This window comes from Phyllostomus hastatus, unplaced genomic scaffold, assembly GCF_019186645.2.
Source record: "Phyllostomus hastatus isolate PE091 unplaced genomic scaffold, TTU_PhHast_1.1 phas_scaffold_93, whole genome shotgun sequence".
Classification (NCBI taxonomy): Eukaryota; Metazoa; Chordata; class Mammalia; order Chiroptera; family Phyllostomidae; genus Phyllostomus; species Phyllostomus hastatus.
This window is the reverse complement of record NW_025334042.1, coordinates 8,509,534-8,536,970: the sequence shown is the minus strand read 5'-3', so window position 1 is coordinate 8,536,970 and position 27,437 is coordinate 8,509,534. Positions and strand designations below refer to the sequence as shown.

The window sequence follows — 27,437 nt, the reverse complement described above, 5'->3', positions numbered from 1 at the left end:
CAGATGGAAATCTTTTGCTAGATAAAGTATAAATCTTTAAACTTTGTTTACAAATTCATACCAAGAATGTTCTAAAATGTTTTGGAATATGACTATTTTATTTGATCGACAGTGGTAAATATTTGGTGTTACTTAATTATATTTTATGCATATTCATAAAATAATCACATACACATAACTTTTCTTCAGTTTACAGATAAAACTGTTATCTGGCACAGTGGTCAGTTTTGAGCTTCATACGTTTTCTTAGAAATATTTCCATTTGATGAGAATGAAAACGAATTAGTAAGGAGTCTACTTAGAACTAATCTTAAAAATGAACTATAGTCCAAGTAAGTACAAAAATATCACCTTAATTTAAGAACTTAGAAATATCAGCCCTGGCTGGCGTAGCTCAGTGGATTGAGCTGGGGCTGCGAACCAAAGTGTCGCAGGTTCGATTCCCAATCAGGGCACATGCCTGGGTTGCAGGCCTTGGCCTCCAGCAACTGCAGATTGATATTTCTCTCTCTCTTTTTCCCTCCCTTCCCTCTCTGAAAATAAATAAATAAAAAATCTTTTTAAAAAATTAAAAAAAAAGAACTTAAAAATATCATTTAATTTAGGCTGATACTGAAAATTAACCACACCAACATTTGTAAAAAACAATTTGCTTCCAGGAGGAGATGTTCTGCCAACCTAAGCCTGTAGTGATCATAAGGAGGCCCCTAAAGTAAGATTTTCTTATAAACACTCTGATCACCCCATAATAACCATAGAACCATATCGTAGCTCATAATCCCATCTGAATCCCAGGAAAATGTTTATACACAAGAACAGATGGTTTAATATCTCAACACAACATGGAAAGGAAAAGCAAACACATATACCAATACCTTACCCACTATCTAAATTAGTCCACAGGAAGTGTTAATGGGGCTTCATTCAATTATTATTCTTGGCTTCTAGCAAAGAATGTAAACATTCTATTCACTACAATTAATTCATAATTTATATCTCTACTCAATGATTTGAAATAATTCCTCCAGAGAAATATAAACATCTAGCATTTTACTCATGTCATATTTTAGCATAGCAAATTGTTCTGGGCATGGGCACAAAAATAAAAACTTTGTTATTATCAACAAGTATGACTTTTCTAGCATCTGCCAATGAATTTACACATTCATATTTACAAAAATGAATATTTTGCCAAATGGAAGTAACCATCACAGAACACTCAATATTTCCCTTGGTTTAAAAAAAAACCCTCCATGTTTCACTGAAATGGTCTGAAACAAAACAATAGTGGAGTCAAGAAAATACATTAAGCCCATCTGTGTCTTCTTTGCAACAGGAAAAGAGCATGGTGGCCTCTTGGACAAACTTGCACCAATTTGCAGAGAGGTTTGAAACTTCCTGTGGTCTATGGCACAAGTGTGGTGGCCATTCTCACGTTTGCTAGATCCTTCTCTTTCCCCTTTAACCAAATCCATACCTGAGGTTTGAAAGGTTCATCAGGGTGGATGCCCACTGGAGTGACAAAGTTGAACCCTTAAGTGGGTCCCAATCTCTGTGAGTTCCTGACAGTCACCACCGAGCCTACCAGGCACATTAAATGTGGCAATGCATGTCTGGGGACTTGGTCACGGTTTGTATACCCTGAGAAGTCACACACCAGCATGCTTTGCTTGGATTATGGACCTTAAAAAAATTAAATTAGTTGCCAGCAAATCAAAACTGCAGGCTTCATATCAATGTATACTTTCTTTAAAAAAAATTGAAGGGACGATACGGATGGTACACTGGTTACCAGGACTTGGCAGTTGGAATGCTTGGGTTTAAAACCCTGGTTCTGCCACTTATTAGCCATGCGTGCCTCAGCATGCAGTCTTTAGGTTGCTCAGTTTCCTTCTCTGCAAAACAGTGAGGAAGACAATAGTGGTGCTTTTCTCATGGAGTTTCTGCTGTAAGGTTGTTTTCACACGTAAAGTGACTGAACCAGCGCATGTAGAATGCACTATGTAAGTGTTACTGTTATGATTATCCAGCCACCCTGGACTCACTTTCCCACGCCCCTCTGGATGGATCCTTCTGTCTCCCTTTTGTTCTCTTTTTAAAATGTTTCTCAAATACAGTTTACATGCAGTATTATTTTGTATTAGTTTCAGGTGTACAGCATTAGTTTCAGGTGGTTAGACAATCATATTTTTTACGAACTGTTCCCTTCAATATTTCCAGTACCCACCAGGCACCATACACAGTTATTACAATATTATTGACTGTTTTTCCGATGCTGGATTTTACATTCCTGTGGCTACTTTGTAACTACCAATCTGTACTTCTCAATCTCTTCACCTTTTTCACCCGGCCCCCCAATGGCCCCCCTCCTCTGGAAACCATCAGTTTGTCACTGTTCTCATCAGAAGTATCTCACTCACGGACTTGTCTCACTTCTGAGGGCTCCTGAGTTTGTATTTGAGTGAGAATACGCTAGCACTCAGTGGTTTGACTTTGATCAGAGTTCTCCACAGAATTATTCCTTTAACACGTAGTTATTGAACACCAACTACGACCTAAGCACTTCTGCTTCGGGCACTGGCTATGAAACCCCAGAAAAGTTGGATAGCAAGGAGAGGCTGGGCTGGTTAGGGAAGAAATAGTTTTCTCTCTTGAGAAGTGATTCCCACTGGGAAAGCCGTACAGACATGCCATGTGGGGAGGAGGTTACACTAAATGCAGAAAGAGTGTGGCTTAGAAAAGAAGGGCAATAAAAGGTTGTTACGTTCTGAAAAAGAAATAAAAAACAATCATAACCTTTTGAAATCTTGATATAAGTTGGGTCAACATATAGAATTAAAAGGCTGACAAAAGAGCAAAATCCCATGTTACAAGATATATATAAAATTCAAAATACAGCCTTTTCCCCACTCATAGTTCATAACATAACTCTAATTCAAACTCTTCACTTTTATCACCAATGTCAGTTGTTTGTATCATTACTAGAGATGCATGTTTTAAGTCACCTATAAGCTTTTCCAAAGCTCATTGTCATGTCTTTGACAGCTTGTCTGGTATCCCAAATCACAACTACCCATTTGGGTAGCACTGTGTGTTTCTCATGCTGCCCATAAGCACACATTCTTGATCCTCACAAGGAAACTACTTACTATTTTTTAAAATTTACTTTTTATTTATATAAAAATTACACATGCATACAATTTAAAGAGTTAAAATTCTAAAAGAGCAGCCCTCAGTTTTGCTTATCCAGATGCAATCTTTATATAGTGATACATACCAGATGCTGCTTACATATTGCTAAATAGCATACAACTTCTTACTTCCAGTGTTATTTACCTTCTATTATGAAAAATGAGGAGTTAGTTTTCTTCTACCTCTATACCACCATCATATTCATGTATGTTTCTATTTTTATGAAATATCTTTTTTCCATCCCTTTACCTTCAGTCTGTGTATGTCTTTTGATACAAAATGAGTCTCTTGCAGTCAGCATATGTAAGGGTTTTGTTTTGTTATCTATTCAGGCTCCATTTGTCTATTGATTGAAGCATTTAAAAAATTGCTGATAGATATGAATTTATTGGCATTTTATTATGAATTATTTTTATCTTTTTTCTTCTTCTTAGAGAAGACCCTTTAACATTTCCTGTAATACTGGTTTAGTGGTGATGAACTCCTTTAGCTTTTTCTTGTCTGAGAGTTGTTCATCTGTCCTTAGATTCTAAATGATTGTTTTGCTGGATAGAGTAATCTTGGTTGTAGGTCCTTGCTTTTCATCACTTTGAGTATTGATTGCCAATCCCTTCTGGCCTGCAAAGTTTCTATTAAGAAATCAGCTGATAGACTTATGGGAGCTCCCTTGTAGATAATTAATTGTTTCTCTTGTTGTTTTTAAGGTTCCCTTTTTGTCTATAACCTTTGGCATTTTAATTATGATGAGTCTGGGCCTCTTTGGGTCCATCTTGTTTGGGATTCTCACCCCCATGATGGGAATGTTGGCATGACTGAAGTTGTCCCAGAGGCTCCTTATATTGAACACTATCCTCGTTTTTTAAATCCTTTTTTCTTTTAGCCATTCTGATTGGGTGATTTCTACTTCCTTATCTTCCAAATCTCTGATTTGATCCTCTGCTTCATCTACTCCATTGTTGACACCCTGTAATGTATTCTTCATTTTAGTTAGTGCATTCTCCATTGCTTTCTAAATTATGGAGTTGCTGTTGAGAAGTCTGATGCCATTCTGATTATTTGATTGTTATTTGTATTCTGATACATTGTATAAAAACTCCCTCCTTCCTTCTGCCACTGGAAGTCTATACATTTGCTTTTTTGTCTTAGTGTTTTTAAAACTCATGATGATGTGCCTTGGTGTAGGTCTATTTTCATCCATGGCTCAAAGCGCGCATCAATTTGGAAACTGATGTCCACCAATTCTAAGAAATTTTCTGAAATTATTTGGTGCTTTACTTTCTTCTTTCTTCCTATAATGGCTAGTATTTGGATATTGTGTTATTTGGAGTCATCCTGTATAATTCCTATCTATTCTAGATTCCTCATTTATTTTTGTTCTAGTTTTTTCCTCAAAACTTCTACAAATTTTTCTCAAATTTATTTTCTCATATTTTATTGAATTTTTCATTTCTGCCATATTATTAAGCTGCAAGAGCTCTTTGTTCTCCTCTGTATGTTATTTAGCAATAGTAATCATTTCTTCCTTCCCATGGATATAATATCTTATGTTGCTAATGATGTTAATGACAGTTTTTTTTCCTTTCTTCTTCCTGCATGTGCTGTTTTTATGGTCTTCTTCTCTATTTTTGGTGATAGTCTTGCATATTAGATTCTTTCTTCAAGTGTCTTTTTTTTTTTTCCTGAGCTCTCTGTTCGCATTAGAGTGTGGCCCTAAAAAGCCGAAACTTGGTGCATCTGAGTGGAGCTTATGGACTTTGGTCTTCATTGTCTAGTTCAAGCCAGGCTGTTTCTTTGGGTCAGATGGCCTTGATTCTTTCTCTTGCTTGGAGGGTATTAAGCCTGGCTCCCTGGATTCTTTGAGCAGTCTGAATATTCATCACATAAACTTTCACCTACTCTGCTTTCAGAGCAGCCCTGCTATACTCAGTGGTGCCCTCCTAGTCCAGGGACCTTCTATGTCATGCTTTCCAGAGAGTAAAGCTAGGCTCCTGTCATGAAGGAAAGGACTGCCTAGCTGTGCTAAGTGGGAGAAGGCATCTGAGGGACTAATTCATTCTTTTTTTTTAAAGATTTTATTTATTTATTTTTAGAGAGGGAAGGGAGGGAGGGAGAGAGAGAGAGAGAGAGAGAGAGAGAGAGAGAGAGAGAGAGAGAGAGAAACATCAATGTGCGGCTGCTGGGGTTTATGGCCTGCAACCCAGGCATGTACCCTGGCTGGGAATCGAACCTGGGACACTTTGGTTCCCAGCCCGCGCTCAATCCACTGAGCTACGCCAACCAGGACTAATTCATTCTTAACAGACTTCCAACCAGCCCTCTTGTCTCAGTTCTACCATGACTCTCACTTAGAAGTTCCTGATTTCACCAATTCCTGGGCCTGTTGGGAGTTTAGGATATAAGTCAGGTTCATTGTCAGTTTTCCCTTCTGCTTCTTTAAATTCCTCTTTTTCCATCTTCTTTGCCACTTGCAAATTTTGTTGCTGGGTCTATTTTCCCTTTCCTCATCTCTGTTTGTTTCTTTTCCCTTTGAAAAGTCTATACTGTAATTTTAAAATGGAGTGTGGGGTGGGCAGCAGAGCTAAATGCATGAGTTCAAGCTATCACCTTTGACTCCTGAAGTTTTAAAATTACTAGTTATCCTTTGCTATCAGAAACTTTTCTTAGGTGAAAATGGATTCTTTTCCTTTCATATAGTTGTTGGAAGAGGTAGAAAATGACAGTATCTATCCTTTATTTTAAAAAGTTTGCATTAGAAGACAGGTGAAATCTTCTGAATTTTGTAGTGAGTTAACTATGAATCAAAATTACTCCAGGAACATTCTATAACATCTAGCCACTCATAGAATATACTCTGCTGGTCAAAGTACTTTGCTCAAAGGGCCTGACAAGTGTCCAAATGTCATTGGAGTAAAACACACACACACACACACACACACACACATACACACACGATCATTCAGTTTTACTTTAATTTCAACCACATATATATTACTTGACAAGTAAGACAAGTTATTTGATTTGAAGTGGAACAGTGAGTAGAGACTTTATAGCAAAGTTGGCAAAAGACTTCAGGGGAAAACGACAGATTTGTTGTGCTTGTCATGAAGACTGCTTAATGATTTTATGTATTTATAAAAAGCAAGCCTTTGTTCTTGCAAATAATCCAGTCACAACTAAAAAGGAAAGCCAACAAATTAACTGCACTCACAAAATGCTGTCTTATGCTATTCTACCATAGTATCTGGGAAGGTTCATCAATCAGATACAGATGGGGATGAGTGGTAATGAGACAGCAAAGCCAATGTTAAGTCAGACAGATGGGTTTGAATCCCTGTTTAGCCTTTATAGCTCTGGGTTTTGGGGCTGGTTATCCACTTAGCCTTACTTTCCTCTCTGTAAATGGGCATACATGTCACAGAGCCACTTTGAAGATTAAATGGGAAGATACATAAATTGCTTAGAGCCATGCTTGGAACAAAGTAGATACAAATTAATTTGATAAAACCAAAAAAGAAAACATCAATATCAGAAGGACATTACTGACAACTGCACATGGCAACCAGGATTCTCCGGCTTGAAAGTCAGGTGGGCTGCGCTCTCTGACTTCTGGCTGGGTGAAGGGTCAGAACTTCATGATGCTATTTCCAGTCCCAAACCACATCCGTTTGCTAGGTTGGTCCACTTTATTAGTTATGATAAATTTCTCCATATTATAGCAAAAACATCAATGAAATTAATGCCTGATGCTAATGTGCTATGAATGTCTTATCAAGAACTTAAGAAAATTAGTCTAAAACTGTCACTACATCTTAATTCAGAGGAACTCATTTCTCAGTCAATTAGGTATAAAGAATGAGTCTTGAGCCAAATGTGAAAGGCTATGATGGTACATTCAGAGACAAAAGCCCGTTTCTTGCCACTCAGAATTTTCACAAGGTAAAGGAGACAAAAGAGGAGTTGGTATAAGGAAAATGAGAAACATCCATGAACCTTGGCCATACCTTGGTTTCACTAAGAGTACCTGTGTATGTTTGAGAAAAGGGTCCCTTGATTTTCTAATTTTAGCAAAGTTACAGTTGGCACTAAATTTGGTGGGGTAGAGCTTTGATTTAAATATTTTCCAGGGCTGTGTGTGTAAAGTAAGTAATAATTAGCATAATGACTATCATTTGTTAGGGTTATAGTTATACATAAATATATAGTTATATATTAATTGTATAAGGTATTTTAGGCACTTAACATATACAAACACTTTTAATATTCTCAACCATGCTACAAAGAAGCACACCGTTTTATAGACAAAGAAACCAATTACAGAGAGATTAAGAGAGCCAGGGAGTGGGGCAGTCGGGGTTCTGAGGCCCTGCTCTTATTCATTTTCCAAGGCAATGAATAAGATTTTTAAAATTTAATCTTTAATGTATTTTTCCATTACCATTTAGTCCCTTTATACATCCCTTCCTCTAGCAATAATCACACTGTTGTCCATGTCCATGAGTCCTTTCTCTTTTTTGCTCAATTCCTCCACCCCAACCATGCCCCTGCACTAGCTGTCATCCTGTTCTCCATCTCTGAGTCTGTTCCCATTTTCCTTGTTAGATCAGTTTGTCATTAGATTCCATATCTGAGTGAAGTCATATAGTATTTGTCTTTCAGGGTTATTTCACTTAGCATAATAATCTCCAGTTCCATTCATACTGTTTCAAAGGGTAAAACTTTCTTCTTTTTTATGGCTGAGTAGTATTCCATTGTGTAAATGTCCCATAGTTGTTTTATCCACTCATCTGCTGATGGACACTTGGATTGCTTCTATATCTTGGTGATTGTAAATAACACTGCAATGAACATGGGGGTGCTTATGTTCTTTCCAATTAGTGTTTTGGGTTCCTTTGAAGATATTCCCAGGAGTGAGATCACTGGGTCATAAGGCAGTTCCATTTCAATTTTTTGAGGTACCTCCATACCACTTTCCACAATGGCTGCACCAATCTGTATTCCCACCAACAGTGCAAAAGGGTTCCCCTTTCTCTACATCCTCACCAGCACTTGTTGTTTGTTGATTTATTGGTGATAGCCATTCTGACAGGTGTGAGATGGTATCTCATTGTGGTTTTAATTTATGCTTCTCTGATGATTAGTGATGTTGAGCATCTTTTCACGTCTATTGGCCATCTATCTGTATGTCCTCCTTAGAGAAGTGTTTCTTCAGGTCCTTTGTCCACTTTTAAATTGGGCTCTTGGTAGTTTTGGTGTTGAGTTTTGTAAGTACTTTATAAATTTTGGGTATTAACTCCTTATCAGATGTTATCAGTGAATATGTTATCCCATTCTCTGGGTTATCTTTTTATTTTGTTGATGATTTCCTTCCCTGTGCAAAAACTTTTTAACTTAATGTAGTTCCATTTGTTATTTTTTCTTTTGTTTCTCTTGCCTGGGAAGATATATCTTATAAAATAGTGCTATGAGCAATGTCCACAATTTTACTTCCTCTGTTTTCTTCTAGGATTTTTATGGTTTCAGGTCTAACATTTAAGTCTTTGATCTATTTTGAATTTATTCGTGTGTGTGGTGTAAGGTGGTCTAGTTTCATTTTTCTGCACATATTTGTTCAATTTTTCCAACACCATTCATTGACAAACTATATTAGCCCACTGTATATGCTTGCTTCTTCTGTCCAATAGTAATTGACAGTAACCAGAGGGGAGGTAGGAGGGGATAATGGAAGGGAGGGGTAAGGGTTTTCAGAACAACTATAAAGGACACATGGACAAAACTAAGGGGGGGTGTGGAAGCAAGGGAGGGAGGTGGGTTTGGCTGGGGTGGGGAGGGAGTGGTGGGGGTAAACACAGACAACTGCAGGGGCTAATTGAGCATAATTAAAAATATGTTAATTGACTATAAGGTGTGGGTTTACTTCTGGTCTCTCTATTCTGTTCCACTTATCTATGTGTCTATTGTTATGCCAGTACCTGGCTGTCTTGATTACTATGGCCTTACAGTATAGTTTCGCATTAGGTAGTGTGATTCCTCTAACTTTGTTCTTCTTTCTCAGGATCGCTGTTGCTATGCCAGACTTTTTGTGGTTCCACATAAACTTTTAGAACATTTGTCCTAGTTCTGTGAAATATGTCATTGGAATCTTGAGAGGAATTTTTTTGAATCTACAGACTGCTTTGGGTAGTATGCACATTTTAATGATGTTAATTCCTCCTATCCATGTGCACAGTATGTGCTTCCAATTATTTGTGTCTTCTTCAATTTCTTTCTTCAGTGTCTTATAATTTTCTGAGTACAGGTTTTTTCCATCCTTGGTTGGGTTTATTTCTAGGAATTTTATTTTTTTGAAGCTATTGTGAATGGGATTGTTTTCTTTATTTCCTTTTCTGTTAGTTCGTTATTGACACATAAAAATGCAACTGATTTCTGGATATTAATTTTGCATCCTGCTACTTTGCTGAATTCATCTATCAGTTCAAGTAGTTTCTTGGTGGAATCTTTGGCATTGTCTAAGTACGGTATCATGTCATCTGCAAATAAAGACACTTTTACTTCTTCCTTTCCAATTAGGACACCTGTTATTTCTTCTTTTTGCCTCATTGCTATGGCTAGGACTTCCAGTACTATGTTGAATAAGGTGAAAGCAGATATCCCTGTCTTGTTCCTGATCTTAAGGGGAATGCTTGTAGTTTTTGCCCATTGAGTATGATGCCGGCAGTGGGTTTGTCATATATGGCCTTTTTTATGTTTAAGTATGATCCCTCTATTCCCACTTTACTGAGAGTTTTTATCATAAACGGGTGCTGGATTTTATCAAATGTTTTTTTTCTGCATGTATTGATATGACCATGTGGCTTTTATCCTTCACTTTATGTGGTGAATCACATTTATTGATTTACAAATGCTGTACCAACCTTGCATTCATGGAATAAATCCCACTTGATCATGGTGTATGATCTTTTTGATGAATTGCTGTATTTGGTTTGCTAATGTTTTGTTGATGATTTTAGCATCTATGTTTATCAGGGACATTGGCCTGTAATTTTTGTCTGGTTTTTGGAATAAGGATAATGCTGGCCTTATAAAATGAGTTTGGGAGCCTTCCTTCCTCTTGAATTTTATGAAATAGTTTGAGAAGGAAAGGTGCCAGTTCTTCTTGGAATGTTTAGTAAAATTCACCTGTGAAGTGATTGGGTCCAGGACTTTTGTTTGTTGAGAGGTTTTTGATTACTGCTCTAATTTCACTAGGTATAATCTGTCTATTCAGATTCTCTGATTCCTCCTTATTTAGTTTTGGATGATTTTATGCTTCTAGGATGTTCTTCATTTCATCTAGGTTGTCCAGTTTGTTGGCATATAGTTGTTCATAGTATTTTCTTACAATTTTTGGATTTCTTTGGTGTCAGTTGTTATTTCTCCCCTTTCATTTCTGATTTTATTTATTTGAGTCCTTTCTCTTTTTTCTGATGAGTCTGTTTAAAGGTTTCTCAGTCTCGTGTATCTTTTCAAAGAACCAGCTCTTGGATTCATTGATCCTTTGTATTATTTCTTTAGACTGTATTTTGTTTATTTCTGCTCTGATCTTTATTATTTCCTTCCATCTACTCACTTTCAGCATTGTTGTTCTTTTTCAAGTACCTTGAAGTGTAGAGTTAGATTATTTATTTGAACTTTTCCTCATTTTTTTTTTTTTGAGATAGACCTGTAATGCTATGAATTTCCCTGTTAGGATTGCTTCCCTGTGCCCCCTGGATTTTGAGATGTTGTATCCTCATTTTCATGTGTTTCAAGGTCTATTCTGATTTCTTCCTTGATCTCGTTGTTGACCCATTCATTGTCTAACAACTTGTTACTTAGCTGTCATGTCTTTGTGTGTTTTTCAGTATCCTTCTTCTGATTGATTTCTAGTTTCATAGCATTGTGGTCAGTGGAAATGCTTGATACTGATTTCAAACTTCTTAAATTTATTGAGACTTGTTTTGTGTCCCAACATTTACTCTATCTTAGAAAACATTCCATGTGTACTTGAAAAGTGGGTATATTCTGCTGTTTTGTGGTGAAATGGTCTGAAGAATCAGTTGAATCCATTTGCTCTAGTGTGTCATTTAAGGCTGCTGTTTCCTTGTTGATTTTCTGTCTCGGAAGATCTATCCATTGAAGTCAATGGTTTGTTAAAATCTATAAATTAGATTTTAATCTACAACTATAAATGTATTTCTGTTGATCTCTCCCTTTATGTCTATCAAAATATGCTTTACATATTTGGTTGATCCTATGTTTGGGTGCATAAATGTTTACTAAGGTGATATCATTCTGTTGGATTGTTCCTTTTATCATCATGCAGTGTCCTTCTTTGTCTCTTACTATAGCCTTGGTTTTAAAGTCTATTTTGTCAGACGTAAGTACTGCTACCCCAGCTTTATTTTCATTTCTATTTGCATGAAATGTCTTTTTCTATCCCTTTATTTTAGTGTGTGTGTATCTTTTGATCTGAGATGGGTCTCTTGGAGGCAGCAATATATATGGGTCTTGTTTTCTTATCCATTCAGCTACCCTATATCTTTTGGTTGGAGCATTTAAGCCATTTACATTTAAGGTGACTGTAGATACTTATACAGTGCATTTTGTTGTTAGACTGTTTTTCTTCATTTTTCTTCTTTCTCTCCTCCTCCTCCTCCCCCTCTCTTTAAAGTAAGCCCTTTAACATTCATTTAAGTACTGGTTTGCTGTTAACAAACTCCTTTATCTTTGGTGTTAACAAACTCCTTCAGCTTTTTCTTCTCTGGGAAGCTGCTTATATATCCAATTTTAAATTAAAGCCTTGCTAGGTAATGTAGCCTTGGTTGTAGATCCCTGATTTCCATCACTTTGAATATTTAACGCCACTCTGTGGAGTAATCAAATGACAGTCTAATTGGTGCTCCATTGTAGGTAACTACCTGCTTTTCTCTTGCAGCTTTTAGGATTGTTTTTAAGCCTTGTCCTTTTAATTATGACAGTCAAGCCTCTTTGGGTCCAACTTGTTTAGTACTCACTGAGCCTCCTGGTTGTGTGTCTTTTTCCTTCACCAGATTAGGGAAGCTTTCAGTCATTATTTCTTCAGAGAGATTCTTGATCCCTTGCTCACTCTCTTCTCCTTCTGGTACTCCCATGATGCAGATGATGTTATGCTTCATGTTGTCCAAAATGTTTCTTAAGCTCTCCTCATTTTGTAATATTCTTTTTTCTTTTTGCTAATTGTTTTTTTTTCTATCTAGTCTTCCAAATCACTGATTTGATCCTTGGCTTCATCTAACCTACTGTTTATTTCTTCATCTATTATTTATTTCAGATATTACATTCTTTATATCTGACCCGTCTTTTTTTATGGTTTTCAGGTCTTTTTTTTCATGCTATTGAGTATCCTTATAATCATTACTCTAAAATCTATTCGATAAATTGTTTGCTTCATTTCATCTAGTTTTTCTTCTGGAGAATTCTCTTGTTCTTTCATTTTGGGAGTGTTCTATGTCTTCCCATTTTGGCTGCCTCTTTGTATTTCCTGCCTTATCAGTTGGTAAGATGGTCTCGGATGTCATTAAACCTATCAAGCTGTTATCAGCAGCCTGGTTTAAGCTCCACAGGGTGGAGCGGAGTAATTCTTGTGGGCGGGGCTATTGCGTCCCTTCAGGCAGCTGTCAGGTGGAAAGGAGTCTGTCTCAGAAGGATGGTTTCTGCAGGATGGGGAATGTCTCAGTACAGGGATCCTGGCTGCTGTTCCTTTATTCCTCCCCCCATAGCCACCAGACGCAGACTCTCCTCGAGCCTCTCTAGTCCACTCTGCCCTCCCTCTGCTGAAGCCCAGGATAAGTGGCTGCAAATGAAATTTTGTGCATTGGCCCTTTAAGAGGCTCTCTGCACCTCCAGCCATCTCTCCCTGGCAGAGAGAAACCCTATTGCTTTTCACAGCTGGATATTATCTGGGTTCCTTTCCAACTCTGATGCTGAGGGCTTGGGAGCCCCGCTTGGGGGTTAGGCTGCACACTTCTCAGGGAGATCCCCTCAGCTGCTGAAATATCCCAGCAGAACTTCAGCTGCTGCCTGAGGGAACCTAGGCATCCCTCTCATACCTCCTCTGCACTCCTTACCAGTCTTGTTATGGTGAAGTTGTTTCTTCGTCTGTCCTTAGTTTTAGGGTTTCTCTCCAGCTAGTGTTCAGTTGGTTGTTCAGGATGAGTTCTCTACGATTCAGTTGTAATTCCAGACTGGTCCTGGGAGGAGGTTAGTGCAACTTCCATGTACTCATCCACCATCTTGGATCATCCAATAAATACAAATTAAATGAGCACCTTGTATGTGACAGGAGCTGTGGTAGACCCCGGGAGTTCACTATTTCATAACAATGAAAATGGATTCTGGCTTTGTTTACTTTTAGCAAATTCTGCTTTCTCAACTGGCAAAATATGAGCATTTTCCACAAGGAGATACGAACTCTGTATGGTGATGATTAGTCATGTAAATGGCGCTATAGCTCTAGAAGGGCTGACAAACAGGTGGGACAAGCTTCTTTTCTCTTTCCTGGAAGAGCATTGCACCTGTCACTTCCACAAGTTACTTTAGCTTGTTGCAGGCTAAATTCAGGCCATTCTTGTGGTGGGTGCATTGGGTAGTTTCCGTTATTGGTATTAAAATCAGTTTTAAAAGTAATACTTAGCACATATATATCACTATTATATAATATGATTTTAGGTAGTTCTTTATGTGACTAAAATATTTTGTAGTACACATAACTATACCTTAAACAAACTGAACATATAAATATCAACTTAAGTAATAATATACAACAGGATTAGTTTTCAAATAAATATTTTCTTCTGTAGTTAAATTACATTTTAAATATATCAATTTTAAGAATAAAAACATAGAAAGACCCTTTCTCTAATTAAAATTTGAGAGCAAATAACTGTGGCAAAATGGGTAGCAACAGAAACTTCTGAAGAAGCGTCTCCAGTATGCACACTAGCAGTAAGCATTTCTTAGGCAGGCAGTGTGTTCTCCAGCACGTAGCCCAGGGCCTAGGCATGGTGGGCACTCACAATGTAGTTATTTAATGAAGACAAAAGGAAGAAAGAATGGAGTGGAAGGAAGGCAGGGCCTCTACATGCAGTCAGCAGGATATGCACTACGCAAGTCCAAGAGGTATCAGTATCACAGCCAATTCTGATGAAATAAATGAATAGAATGGAATAATAGAATAAATCACAGCAGCCTTAAAGTTATATGGAGGTTGCAGAATCTATCTTTAATTCCAAATATTTTTAAAACAGTAAGTTCTAATGAATTCTTTCTTAATTTCAGTAACCACAGCTGTTGAGAGAATAATGGCACACCGTCTTTGCTTCATAATGAACAAATTGAGAGGTTAAGTCAATCAACTAAAGGCACCAATAACTTTTGTAGCACCTAGAATAGGTCTGGTCCTATAGGTCGGGACCTAGAATAGGTCCAAAATCTCATTTCTTCTTTCTGCTACTGTATAGAGGCACATCAGACACTTCAGCCCTACTTTCTTCCTGGTAAGTCACCCTGGGGTTTGGGAGGGAGTAACGTACAGCCTCTCCCTCATACATATGGCTTCTTGTTCTTAACATTTATTTTGCATTGTAGTTTCACTGCTTTTAGTGTTGTACTAGTGTGTATGATTTATCAGTTATAAATAAAATTTCACTTTCAGTGTTAAATTTATATGGTCAGTGTTGAGTTGGACAGCCTCCATTTCATACTGCCCAATTGAGATCTCTTAATTTTTGCCATAACTGCTATGCAACAGAGTGTAGTGAGGCGCATTTATGGAGCCTCATCACTCTTTCTTGAAGGGACCACCCCTTGATTATACACATTGCTTCTGTGTCTCCTTTGGTCTTTAGGCATTAATCATTTGCTTCATTTTCTGGGGGGTATTTATGAGTAAACTTAGGTTATGGATATTAAAAGCACCAAAACCTCAATTTCCATTCTATACAACTCCACTGGGGCTGAAATTTTCAAAGCTGTTTTACTCAGAGCAGTTCTAAATCTAGAGTCCGAAGAAAGGAGGGAATTAAACGCATTTATATGTTCTGCTTTTCTTTTGCTTTGGTTACCCAGACATGTTGTACCACGGAGGAATTCAGGAAGTTGCTAAAGGAAGGACAGTGTTTTAGTCTTGCAAAACAGATTTTAGATGCATGGTGGCCAGATGGAAAAATGGTTTTAAATGTAAATAAATGTAATTTTTGTTAGTTAAATATATTATTGTGAAAACTTAATCCATAGTATATTGAAATGTAGAGAATCTGTCTGCATTTATATGCTCATCTAATTATTCACGGAGGGTGGCAAGAGACACATTTATTGATCACTTACTTATTACCTGCCAAGGAGTATGCTAGGTATGTAAATATGATATTTAATATAACCTTATCTTTTGTAGATATCGCTTCCATATTACAAATGAAGAAACATAAGATGAGAGAGCATTTAAGTAACTTACTGCATTCACACTGCTTGTAAGTGCTAGAGATGTGATTGGCTTCACATTTTTATATCATTACATAGAAATTTGTCAATGACACCGAAAATATTTGCCACACCTGTAAACCATTTGTCAATACAATTTTCTCATGTACCTTAAAATACTACATTTTAAAAGAAATCACTTCTACTTACAACTTATGGTTATTCCAAGTTCCACATTGTGCTTTTTAGGGAGCTTTACATGAAATGTTCCACTACTTGGGATGACAGACTCTGTAATTTCAAAACAAAAAAAGAATGTATTCATAGGAGATCAGGAAGAATGAAGCACCCATCAATGACAATGCATCATCTGTAGTTAAAGCTGTAGAACTGAAGTTAGGTGAATGAACACCTGTAAAATCCTGGTAAACTAAGCTCCTGGTGAAAAATACATGTCCTATCCACAGCAATTGTGCCTAATTCACGGCATCAGTGCAGTTCACCACTCCTGAAGTGCCATTAGGGACCATGTGCATCAGATTTACCTGGGATGTAAGTTAAAAATAAAAATATGGGTTCCTGAATCACCCCAGATCTACAGAATTGGAATCTCTGAAGATGAAGCCTTGAAGTCTGCCTTTTAAGCATATTCTTCAGGTGATTCTTAGGCATAATAAAATTTAGGAATCACAGGCCTGATTTCATTATTTTTCCCCCAGCTGTACTTTTTAAGAGTTTGCTTTTAGCAATTTTTTTAAATCCTTGTATGAAGGTACTAGGGGGAATAGATTTTAGAAAAGATTTCCATTTGGTGTAATGGTTGTTGATTTGGAAGGAGAGTGGAGGGAGGTGCCTTAATTTGTAATGTAAAGAGTGAAAAGTACATTTAAAGAGCAGAAATGGGAGTGATATTTGAAACATTTTGCAACAAGAATGGTACTGCCCATAACCAGCCAGATTGGATACTGACCACACTTGGGAATGTAGGGGGCCAGAAGGCCCCAAGTGTAACCCTTTAGTTTCTGGGTCATGGGGAGCTACAGAAGGTTCCAGAGGGGAGCAGAAGGAAAGGTGACACTGAAATAGGGGGAAGGTGGGCTTAGATATTGCCCAACTGGTACAGAAATTAGCTAACACTGTAGCAACACAGACAGAACCAGTATGCAGTGGCTGAATCACAACCTTGGATAGAACTAAGTTGATTTTACCAGGGCCTGACTAATATGAGAAAGGAAAGAATTGCTACATATTCTTTTTTTTTTTCTATTTCCCTTTCTGAGAACATACCCATTGCCTTTTCTCTTTTAAAATTATATTTTATTGATTATGCTGTTACAGTTGTCCAGATTTCTCCCCCTTTGCCCCCCTCCACTCAGCATCCCACACTCCCTCAGGCAATACCCCCACTGTTGCTCATGTCATGTCCATGGGTCATGTGTGTAAGTTCTTTGGCTACTCCATTTCCTATACAGTACTGCATATCCCCATGGCTGTTCTGTAACTATCTATTTGTACTTCTAAATCCCCTCACCTCTTCACTCATTCTCCTCCCCACCAATGTGGCAAACTTCAAAATGTTCTACATAGCCATGATTCTACCTCTGTTCTTCTTGCCTGCTTAGTTTGTTTTTTAGATTGAATTGTTGATAGATAAGTATTTATTTCATACAATAATGGTTTGGTGATGATGAACTCTTTTAGTTTTTTCTTGAATGGCAATCTCTTTATCTACCTTTCGATTCTAAATGATAGCTTTGCTGGGTAGAATAATCTTGGCTGTTACGCCCATGCTTTTCATGACTTGGAATATTTCTTGCCAGTGCCTTCTAGCCTGCAAAGTTTCTTTGAGAAATCAGCCTACAGTCTTATGGGAACTCCCCTGTAGGTAACTATCTTCTTTTCTCTTGCTGCTTTTAAGGTTCTTTCTTTATCTTTAATCTTGGCATTTTAATTATGATGTGTCTTGGAGTGGGCCTCTGTGTCCATCTTGTTTGGGACCCTCTGTGCTTCGTGGGCTTGCATGTCTATTCCCTTCACCAAATTAGGTAAGTTTTCTTTCCCTGTTTTTTTTCAAATAGATTTCCAATTTCTTGCCCTTTCTCTTCTCCTTCTAGTACCCCTATCATGCAAATGTTGGACCTCTTGAAGTTGTCCTAGAGGCTGCTTATACTATCCTCATTTTTTTAAATTCTTTTTTCTTCTTGTTCTGATTGTTTTTTGCTTCCTTATGTTTCAGGACATTTATTTGATCTTAGCTTCATCCATTCTACTGTTGTTTCCCTGTAAATTGTTCTTTATTTCAATTAGTGCATCCTTCATTTCTTACTGGATCTTTTTTATGCTGTGAATGTCCTCACCAAGTTCCTTGAGCATCCTTATAAGCAGCGTTTTGAACTCTACATCTGATAGACTGCTTATCTCCATTTTGTTTAGTGCTTATTCTGGAGTTTTGATCTGTTCTTTCATTTGGGCCATGTTTCTTTGTCTCCTCATTTTATCAGTTTCCCTGTGTTTGTTTCTATGCATTAGATAGAGCTGCTTTGATTCTGTGTCTTGGTAGTGTGGCCTAATGTAGTAGGCATCTTGTCAGGTCCAGTGGCACAGCCTCCCTTATCACCCAAGCTCAGTACTCAAGGTGCATCCTTCATGTGGGCTGAGTACCTCTTCTTCTTGAAGTTGAGTTGTGGCTGCTCTTGGCAGATCAATGAGAGGGCTTTACCCAGGCCAGTCAGCTGCAAGGATTGGCTGTGACCACTGACTACCAACCTCTGCCCTCTGTGGAAGATCAACTATGCAAGGGCAGGGTGTGGTGTTTCAACATGGGCTGTAGCTGTCCACTAGGTGTGCTGGCCCTGAGGTTTCCTGGGTGGTGCAGGCCAAGGTCAGCCCCCACCTGTGTCTGCCCAGGGCACCCTGCCTAAGCTATAAAGCAATCTGAAATGGCTGCTACTCATGCTGGGCTTCAAGATTCCCAGGCAAAGCCAAGCTGTGAAGCTAAGCTGGCTGCTGCTAGTGGCAGGCCTGTGTCTCACGGAGGGCAGCTGTTGCTCGTTTGATAGGATATAAGAAGTTGTAAAGCATGAGCCAAGACCAGCCATTCATATGGAAAAGCAGCTTGGATAGGCCCATAAGTTGGGTGGGGCAGAGTCTCTGGGAATCTTCAAGGCAGGTCAGTGTTAGCCAGGTTGATGGAGTCTCAGATATGGCACCAGCTTACCAGCTCTGTGGGGGGAGGGTTTAGCAAAGGGACAATGGCCTCTGCTCGCCTTGATGCCAGACTTCAGTTTCTCCCTGTGTGCCACTGGTGCCTTCCAAGCTACTACCCTGACGCTGGACCTCAGAGGGAATAAGTCTGAGCAGGTGAGTCTATATGTGGGTTCTTTAAGAGGGACTGCTTAGGGTTCCAGAAGTTTCTTCCACTGACTTAATCCCCACTGCTTCTTGAAGCCAGAAATTATGGTGACTTATCTTCCTGACACTGGAACCTTGGGCAAAGGGCCTGTTGTGGGGCTGGGTCACTCTGAGACATCCTTCCCAAATTTTTATCCACCACACATGGGTGTGGGACCAACCAGTTCCAAGTACGTGCTCCTACCACCAGTGTGGATGGATGTGGTTTTTCAAGTTCTGTAGTTGTCAGACTTCCATTCCACTAGATTTATGATGGTTGAGTCACAGTTGTTCTATATTTTAGTTGTAACTTTGCTGTGGTTGTGCAAAGAGGTGAGCCATATCTGCCTACACCACCATCTTGACCAGAAGTCCCCACTGTACATTCTTAACTATACTCACTCTTCTTAAGATTCCTTTAACAGTCTGCAAGACCTTCAGGGAGAGATAAGGTTGAAATGGAAATATCCTCTGAAGAGATAACATCTATTCACCCTAAATTGCTAATGACTATAATAATTTTTTGAAGCTTTTGGGAAGGGTCGGGAAGGAGCTGCAAGAAACAAGGGAAACGAGCATGAAGCGGGGTATGTAGGATAAGTGAGCTAAACTGACTTTTACTGCTTGATTTTTGCTCAAGGCCAGTCCCAAAATCTCCCCAAAGGAATTAACAACAGCAGCTGATGTGAGACCTATTAGGCTCAGTCCTCTGGTCCACTTGTTAATCACATATTTGTTACTTTGAGTCCCTGCAAAGCAGGGTGAAAGTTGGGATGGCCTCACAGAAACAGAGTTAGAATACTCTTTTCCTTGTTCTTCCTGGTCTTTTGTACTTTTCCATGAGAAATTTGGGCAGTAAACCTTTTACAAGACCTGAATCTGATCTTCCAACTCAGAAGATTCTCCATTGACTATTCAATTGGGGGACATGATAAAACTTTGATTTTGCTGGGCCCTCCACCCGTAACGTTATCTATAAAAGACTCCTACAGTCCCTAGGCTAGGCTCCACCTCCAGTTTTTACTCTGATGGAGTGAGGGCATCTGTTGCCTTCATCAACTTCCTCCCACTCTTCTGAATTCTCCAGTCCTGGCAGGTTTGGTCCAGTGAGGGTCATAGACAGTGAGATGACAACTTTGGCTTTGCTACTGTCCTCAGCTAACACTCTGATGTGCCAGGAAGGACATTTATTTCTTTGTTCAGTTGTTTATTTCTTTAGAATGTGTACCCTCCCCAATTCCCAATAGGATTTGTGCTAGATAAATTATTTATATCCCCCAGTAGATTTTAAAAAGGCTGGCTAATTTTGATGTATTGGAGTAGAAAGAGAAAAATGAGGCAAGTAAAAAACACAGAGGTATGCTTTTCTTCCTTATTTCGGATGCTGTGAGTATCATAAATATTTATTTCCAAAATAGTTCTCAATTCCATGCCTTCCCTCCATCTCTTTCCTGAGACCTCTCCATTCCTTATTCCAGTAATGGAAAGTTAACTGTCACCTTCTGCCCACTTCCAAAAGGACAGTTTAAGATTTTGCAATGAGCATGCAGACTTGGGGCAGAGAAGGCATCAGGAAGTGGCCCCCTTCTCCCCAATAGCCAGTGTGCACAGAGAGGGGAGAAAGAAAAAGTACAGATGAGGAGAGAGCAGAAGGTCCTCGAGAGAACCTGTATGCAGCTGGGCAGTCTTTAATCTCTGGTCCTAGCACTTCCTGGGGCTCCCTGCTAGAGGGCTGTGAAACACCTGTGTGTTTCTAGTAAAGGCCTTTTTTTTCTCCATCTAAACTACCTTGAGTGCATTACTTTTGCTTGAAATGGAAAGATCTCTGATGAACCATTAATCAAGTAAAGGAAACGGGATGGGGCTAAACTGAAAGGCACCACACAAGAGTTCATGGGTGTAGTAGGAATAAATTATTTGATTACTTGGATAAAGCATGCAAGTGTTCCTAAGTAAATGCATAAGAAACTACAGAGGAACCAACGGCTTTCCTACTTATGGAGCTCATTTCATATATGTGTTAGTTTTATCTATTTTAAGAAAACATTCTCTGTGAAAGGGGAGGGGAGCCCATTGTGGGCTGGTATATGTATCTATGTATCCATGTAAGTATATAACATCTTGCCCATAATACTAGCCCTTATACAAGTGAGGTCCTGAATCCTAAGGGCTAGGAAACACTGATATGGAATAGTTACTATAGCAACATTTTGCTTTTATAAATTTTTAATACAAGGAACCTTGACCAAGATTAACATTGTTAATGACACTGGAGGAGATATTATCACTTCCTGGGAAACAGTAGTGGATCACTTTTGACTATATAAGGTTTGAAATATTCATAATGATGAACAAATATCAACAAATAAATCTCTTTGATCAATCTGTGTGTTCATTTTAATCTTTAAATGCCAAAATGATTTATTTTGTATTTGGTATTTTTCCTCTACAATTACTTGGTGGTTAATGGCACATTTAATTCGGGGTTTTTTAAAGAAATACCTTTTTTTAAAAAAATATTTTATTGATTATGCTATTACAGTTGTCCTATTTCCCCATTCACTCCCCTCCACCCTGTATACCCTCTCCCACCCATAAGGAAATACCTTTTTTAAAGAGAAAAAATATCCAATATTTGGAGAAACAATAGGTTTAGAATAAATAAATAGAACATTTATTTTCTTAGACTCCCATGTGATTATTTTGCACTTCCCTGGTTTTGGTTTATTTTTGTTCATACTATAATTAAAAACACATTTGGGTAAACAAAGACTTCCTTCCTTCCAGCTGGTCTGCTTTTTCTGCTGGAGGCATTCATTGTTGGCATAGTAAAATAATCGTAATTCATCAACCTGGACACCCTTGTGGGATTTGAAAAAAAATAATGATTCTCAGGGGGATGAATGTAGATGCTCAGCTCCCACCCACTCAGAGGGATGCACTGGGGGCATCAGTCAGGACAGCAAACAGCATTCGACAGGATTTTCTCTGGGATGTCTTTGCAGAACAAAGCTATAGTGTTTCCAACAGAATAACTTCAGGTTAAAGTAGAAATGACAAGTATTCACGGATATTGTAGACTGGTATTTTAAAAGACAGTATTGAAAAAAGATAATATGTAAAGTGTGCATATGTTATGATTATAGCTTTATAAAATTATATATATGATGCAGGAAAATAAAGTAATATAAAAATTTCATTAATATTACTACAATGTTGTTTGTAGAGTAACACTCATTTGACGGGATAGACTTAAACAAGAGTGTACTCACAGTTAAGATTCTTAACCACTCCGTATGTCACCTAAAATGTTTGTAAAATAGAGATAGCTCATTTCTAAGACCCAATAGCTTGGGAATCAGTATCTGGGTATAAAATATTTCTGAAGAAGTATTTTGGAAACAGAGGGCTCACGTCCAGATGATTAGGAGTGAATACAAGAGGACAGGGCAATCTTGAAATAGCTCGTGTCCAGAGATTTCTTACCAATATTCCAAGTTCTCTAATGGCATCTTGGGGAGTTGAGAAAAATAATAAAGATTTAGAATAGTGAATGGGAAAACCAGTGGGAAAACCAACCAGACTCATGTAAAGGGGTTTTCAAGATGGGTGGTGGGCCAATGAGAGTCGGAAGCTCTACGCTCAAAGCAGGTCACCCTGTGTGGTCCAGAAGGTTTTTATCAAGAAACCTCAGCTGCCAAAGAATAAGAGCAGAGACAGCAGATGATTGAATTGAGCCAGAGATTAAGATTGAGATTTCCAGTAGTTTCTAACAGATTCAAGTATTGGTAATGACTAGAGTGTTATACTGAGAACTCTGACGCTGTGTCTGAACTCAGCGGGGGGATACTGGCATCGGTCAGTGACGGCTGCCGTGAGCAAGGGGAGGAGGCGATAGCATGGGAGCCTCCTATTCTTTTCTGGTCCTCTTCCATGTCCTTTCTGTCAATTAGAAATGGGTCACTTCTGGAATACTTGAGGGCAGGTAGAGATGACCTGAGGTGCATTTTTCCTGTCCCTTCGAACAATGTGGGCTTAATAAACATAATTTCTATTTTTTAGGAGCTTAAACCTAAGATATTAAAGCATTTAATCAACATATACATAAAATACGTATATATACATTAAGTATAGATTAAACAAAGAACAAATGTTAAAGATACACATAAAATAAACATGCCTGAATAGTACAAGTAAATACTTAGGTACCACTTATGAAGAAGGGCAAATTGTGCTGGCCTTTCCACTGCTGGAACATACTGAGTAAACGCTGCTCAGTGTCCTATACGCACAGGATAGCTACCTCCCATCAATAGACAATGTCAATAGGGCAAGATTCAGAAAGCTAGCTGTTTCATGCTGGAAACTCTAACGTCTCTGTGAAGAGGCAGTGGAATATGTTACGGAAAAGAGGGATGCAATTCAACAGACCTGGTACTTACTACTGACTTTGCTGTATGACCTTGAGCTCCCCCACCTGAATTCCAGTTCTCCCACTTACAAGTAAATGAAGGTGCTGGATTATGAGTCCTTTTGCCATTAATGTTCTGTGATTGTAGTGAGGACATTCTGAGGCCGGTGGGTAGCCTTCTTTGAAAACTATGGCTGCACTGCCATCTGGCTGATCCTTATAAGGTCCTTCTACTAGATTCTTGCTTGGCCACAGCTAACTAAAAGGCGAGGATACCAAATCTAAGTGGGACCAATTAGATTCTTTCTCTTGGGAATTAGAAATCAGACCTGGCTGCTGCTCTCTGGATACTTTAGCAAAAATGAAACAGTTATGTACCATTAAAATTCAGAGAAAGTTTGTACAGAGACAAATGGAGCAGAGGAGCAGAAATGAGCAGCACCAAAAGACCAGGAGTCCCAGAGAAACAGTGGGTATGCAATCAGTTCTTCATGCAAATTGAAATTCCTGATGTGAATCCTTCAGGAGTGCCAAGTGAACATCATTCATTTAGTCCTTTATTCATGCATGCATGCATGCGTGCATTCAACAACTACTGGCAGAGAGCCTCTTGTATTCCAAGTACTACTTTGAAGTACATTCATGAACAAAAGGCATAACATCCCTGACATCATACATTTTTCTACTGGAGAAGAGAAGACAATAAACAAATAAATGTACCATATAACATCAGAGCTTCAGAAGGGTTAAGAAGCATAAATCTGGGCAAGGGGATAGAAAGTGCTAGATGGTTAGGGAAGGCTTCTCTGAGCAGGCTACATTTGAGCAAATCCCTGAATGAGGTACTTTATGAGTACCTCATTTAGGTACTCATGAGCAAGGTAAAATGAGCAAGTCATTCGGACATATTGGGGAAGCACTGTCCAGGAAGAGGGAACCCCAACTGCAGACGTTCTTTGATGGGGTTGTGCTTGGCATAACAGGAGCAGCTAGTTCTTACCCCTCCTCACTCCAAGTCTTGACCTCCTGAGAGATTTCACTGTGTGGATGGTCTTTCCATCACACTGCAATCCCAATTCCCAGACCTCTGGTTGAATAAGATTTGCTTCAGCAACTCACTACCCTTGCTTGACCTTCTCTGAACTCCTAAACTCTAATACACTACTTTGACCTCAATACCAACTTGCTCTTGCTATACACATTTTTCTTCTTGAAGACTCCCAGTTACTTAAGTGCTCTCTTTCTTTCCAGTCTATCAGGCTGATCCTTTACTAATTTCCATCCTTCTCCAGCCTAGACTTTTGCAAACACAGGCACTGTGTGTAGTGGTGAGAGGGTGGTTTTGGAGCCAGACTGCCTGGGTTAAAATCCCAGCCCTACCTTTAACTACATGGGCCTCCTGTTTCTGGGGATGTAAGGATAGTAATCTTCTCCATTGTTATAGGACTAAGTGAGCTAATGACACATAGTACTTAGAAATGCCATAGAGTAAACTGTTAGTAAATATTATCAGGATCATTTTGATGCTATTACCATAATTATTCATCTGCTCTTCCTGCAACAGTTTGAACCTCTGTAACTTAAATTCTCCTGTTCAACTTTTCCTGGAAATCTCAATCTTTGTCTCAATCTAATCATCGATCATCTCTGCTCTTATTCCTCAGTAGCTGAGGTCTCCTGACAAAACAAACAAAACCCAACTTGACCATGCAGGATAGAGTTTCTGGACTCTGCCTGGCCTACCCTCCAGCTTGAAAATACCCTCCACACGAGTCTGGTTGCTTTTCTCCCTCATTTCCCCACTAGCTATGCTCAACCTTTGCCATTCTTTTCAACTTCCCAACATGCTGACCCTCTCACTCTTGCTTGATAGTTCTTATAGGGACTTCCTAATCGCAGCTACAAATATATCTATATTCTTGCATTTTTCTCTTCAAATTCATAGGAAGAGGTCTTCTACCTTTCTGTCTTCGACTAGTTATCTACCCATATTCTACATAACTTCCCCTCTCATCCCTTTGGGGACCCAATTTCACCAAATATCTTTTTTCCATTCATTTTAAGCCCAAACATGTTCAAATCTCTCTAAGCTTAACGAAGCAACAAAACAAATTAACAGTCCTCTGAACTCTGGATCCCCCTTCTATGTGTTGTCCCATTTTCTTTCATCTACAGCTAAATTTTTTGACTTTGCCAAATGTGCCATGTGACAAACCCGATTCTTGGTTGAGAACCACTGATAAAAAGACAAGGCAATATAAAATGGAGCATTGAGTATGTAACTGAATGCTGTAAAGCTCTAAAAAGAGGAGCCCACAGTGTCCTCCAGTCCCTTCTGTCTGCTCACTGCATTTTTCCTGCCAAACCCTCTTCTGAACACCAGTTCCTTGGCAGGCAGCATGCACAGCTTGTCTGTATTCCACCCTCCCCTCGCTCTTTCCTCAGCTCACTACAATCCGACTTCTATCCTCCAGTTCTCTGAAACTGCTCTGTAATGCCGGTCTTCCCAATTGCCAAACCCAGTAGACACTTCCTGCCTTATATTATTTGAATTCTTTATAGCACCTTTACACTATAGACCATGCCTTTGGCCTTGACACTCTTGTTTTGGCTTTCAAAATGCCACCTTTTTTTGGTTCTGCTTCCACTTTTTATATTAGGTCTTCGTTGTCTCCTTTGCCAGCATCCTTTCCCTTTAAATCTTAGTACTCCTTAGGCAGAATCCTTTCTGCCTGAGACTTTCCCTAGTGGTCTCCTTATTGCAATGACTTTAACAATCCCTGACTTGGTGGACCCTCCTTGGTCCTGCTCTTTAGCCCAGGCCTGATCCTGGTTCCAGGAGGTGCTACCTGCAGTCTCCTGGGCACTTCCTTTTGCTTTTCAGTGGTAACGCCCATTCAGTAAGTCTGTTCTTATCTTGCAGCAGTTCTTGCTCTTGTCAATTGACTATGGGGTCCTGGAAGATAATGATCCTTTTTATTTCCTCTTTCGATGATCCAAATATAGGACAGAGCCTAGCACTTAGTAACTTATGCTCAATAGTTGTCTTTTGAATTAAGGAATGAGTGTGCTTGTCCTTGTTTCCTAGCTTTGGTCGTGGACTTACTTGCTCATGTCTAAAATAGAATTTTTGCTATCTGCAAATTCCTACTCTTCAAGTCTTCCTCTCAGTTTGACATCAGTATTTACTCAGCTGCTGACACTTATGCCTCAGGAGTCCTCCGTAATCTTCCCTCCTCTCATCTCCTTTATCTAATTCACGAGCAGGTTCTGTTAGCCATGGTCTAATTTCCACTGTCTGTCACCATCTCTAGCACTAATTACCACCTTGTCCAGGCCACCATTATTCCTTACCTGTTCAACTGCCACCACTTCCTTACTTGGCTTTTCTACTTCTGCTACTCTCCCTTCTCATCTCAGAAGGCTATCTCTAAAACATGGATCAGGCTATCTCATTTCCCCTCCATAGAATGCTCCTTGACTTCATTGCACTTGGAATAGAATCTAAATTCTTTACCAAGGCCCTTCATTACTGAGACCCTTCCAACCTCTCCCACCCCACCTCTACATCCAAATCTGGTTCTCAGCCCCTACTCCCTTATATCCCCTAGCAAGAACTTTCTGCCATTTCTCAAACAAACCAAGCTCATTATTCTGGCTCACATCTTCTACTCTGGCTGTTCCCTCTACCTGGAATGCTCTCCTCCCAGGTTCTCACATGGATGGCAACTTCTCAAGCTTTAAATTTCTGCTCAAATGCCACTCCCTTAGAGAATCATCCTATGAAAATAGCTTCCACATAGTCATTCTCTAACCACCATTCTGCTTTACTTTCTATTATTGTCTTAATTTATATCTATTAATTTAAAAATTGACTTTCTGTACAGCTATAATATAATCTTCATTAAGACAGGGATTTTTTTTTCTCTACTGTCTACTGTTATACCTCCACTGAATGGAAAAGAAATTG

The 27,437-nt window shown here is 38.9% G+C and overlaps 1 protein-coding gene across 5 annotated transcripts in view; it reads right to left on the bottom strand.

The window, feature by feature from the left end:
- The window catches only part of GRIP1 (glutamate receptor interacting protein 1), a 394,096-nt gene that overhangs the window by 50,940 nt on the left and 315,719 nt on the right, over positions 1-27,437 (bottom strand). For all 5 annotated transcript variants that reach the window (XM_045829068.1, XM_045829069.1, XM_045829071.1 and 2 more), the window contains one exon: positions 15,877-15,957. In XM_045829068.1, coding sequence (XP_045685024.1) covers positions 15,877-15,957 — 81 coding nt within the window. The remainder of the gene's footprint in view (positions 1-15,876; positions 15,958-27,437) is intronic.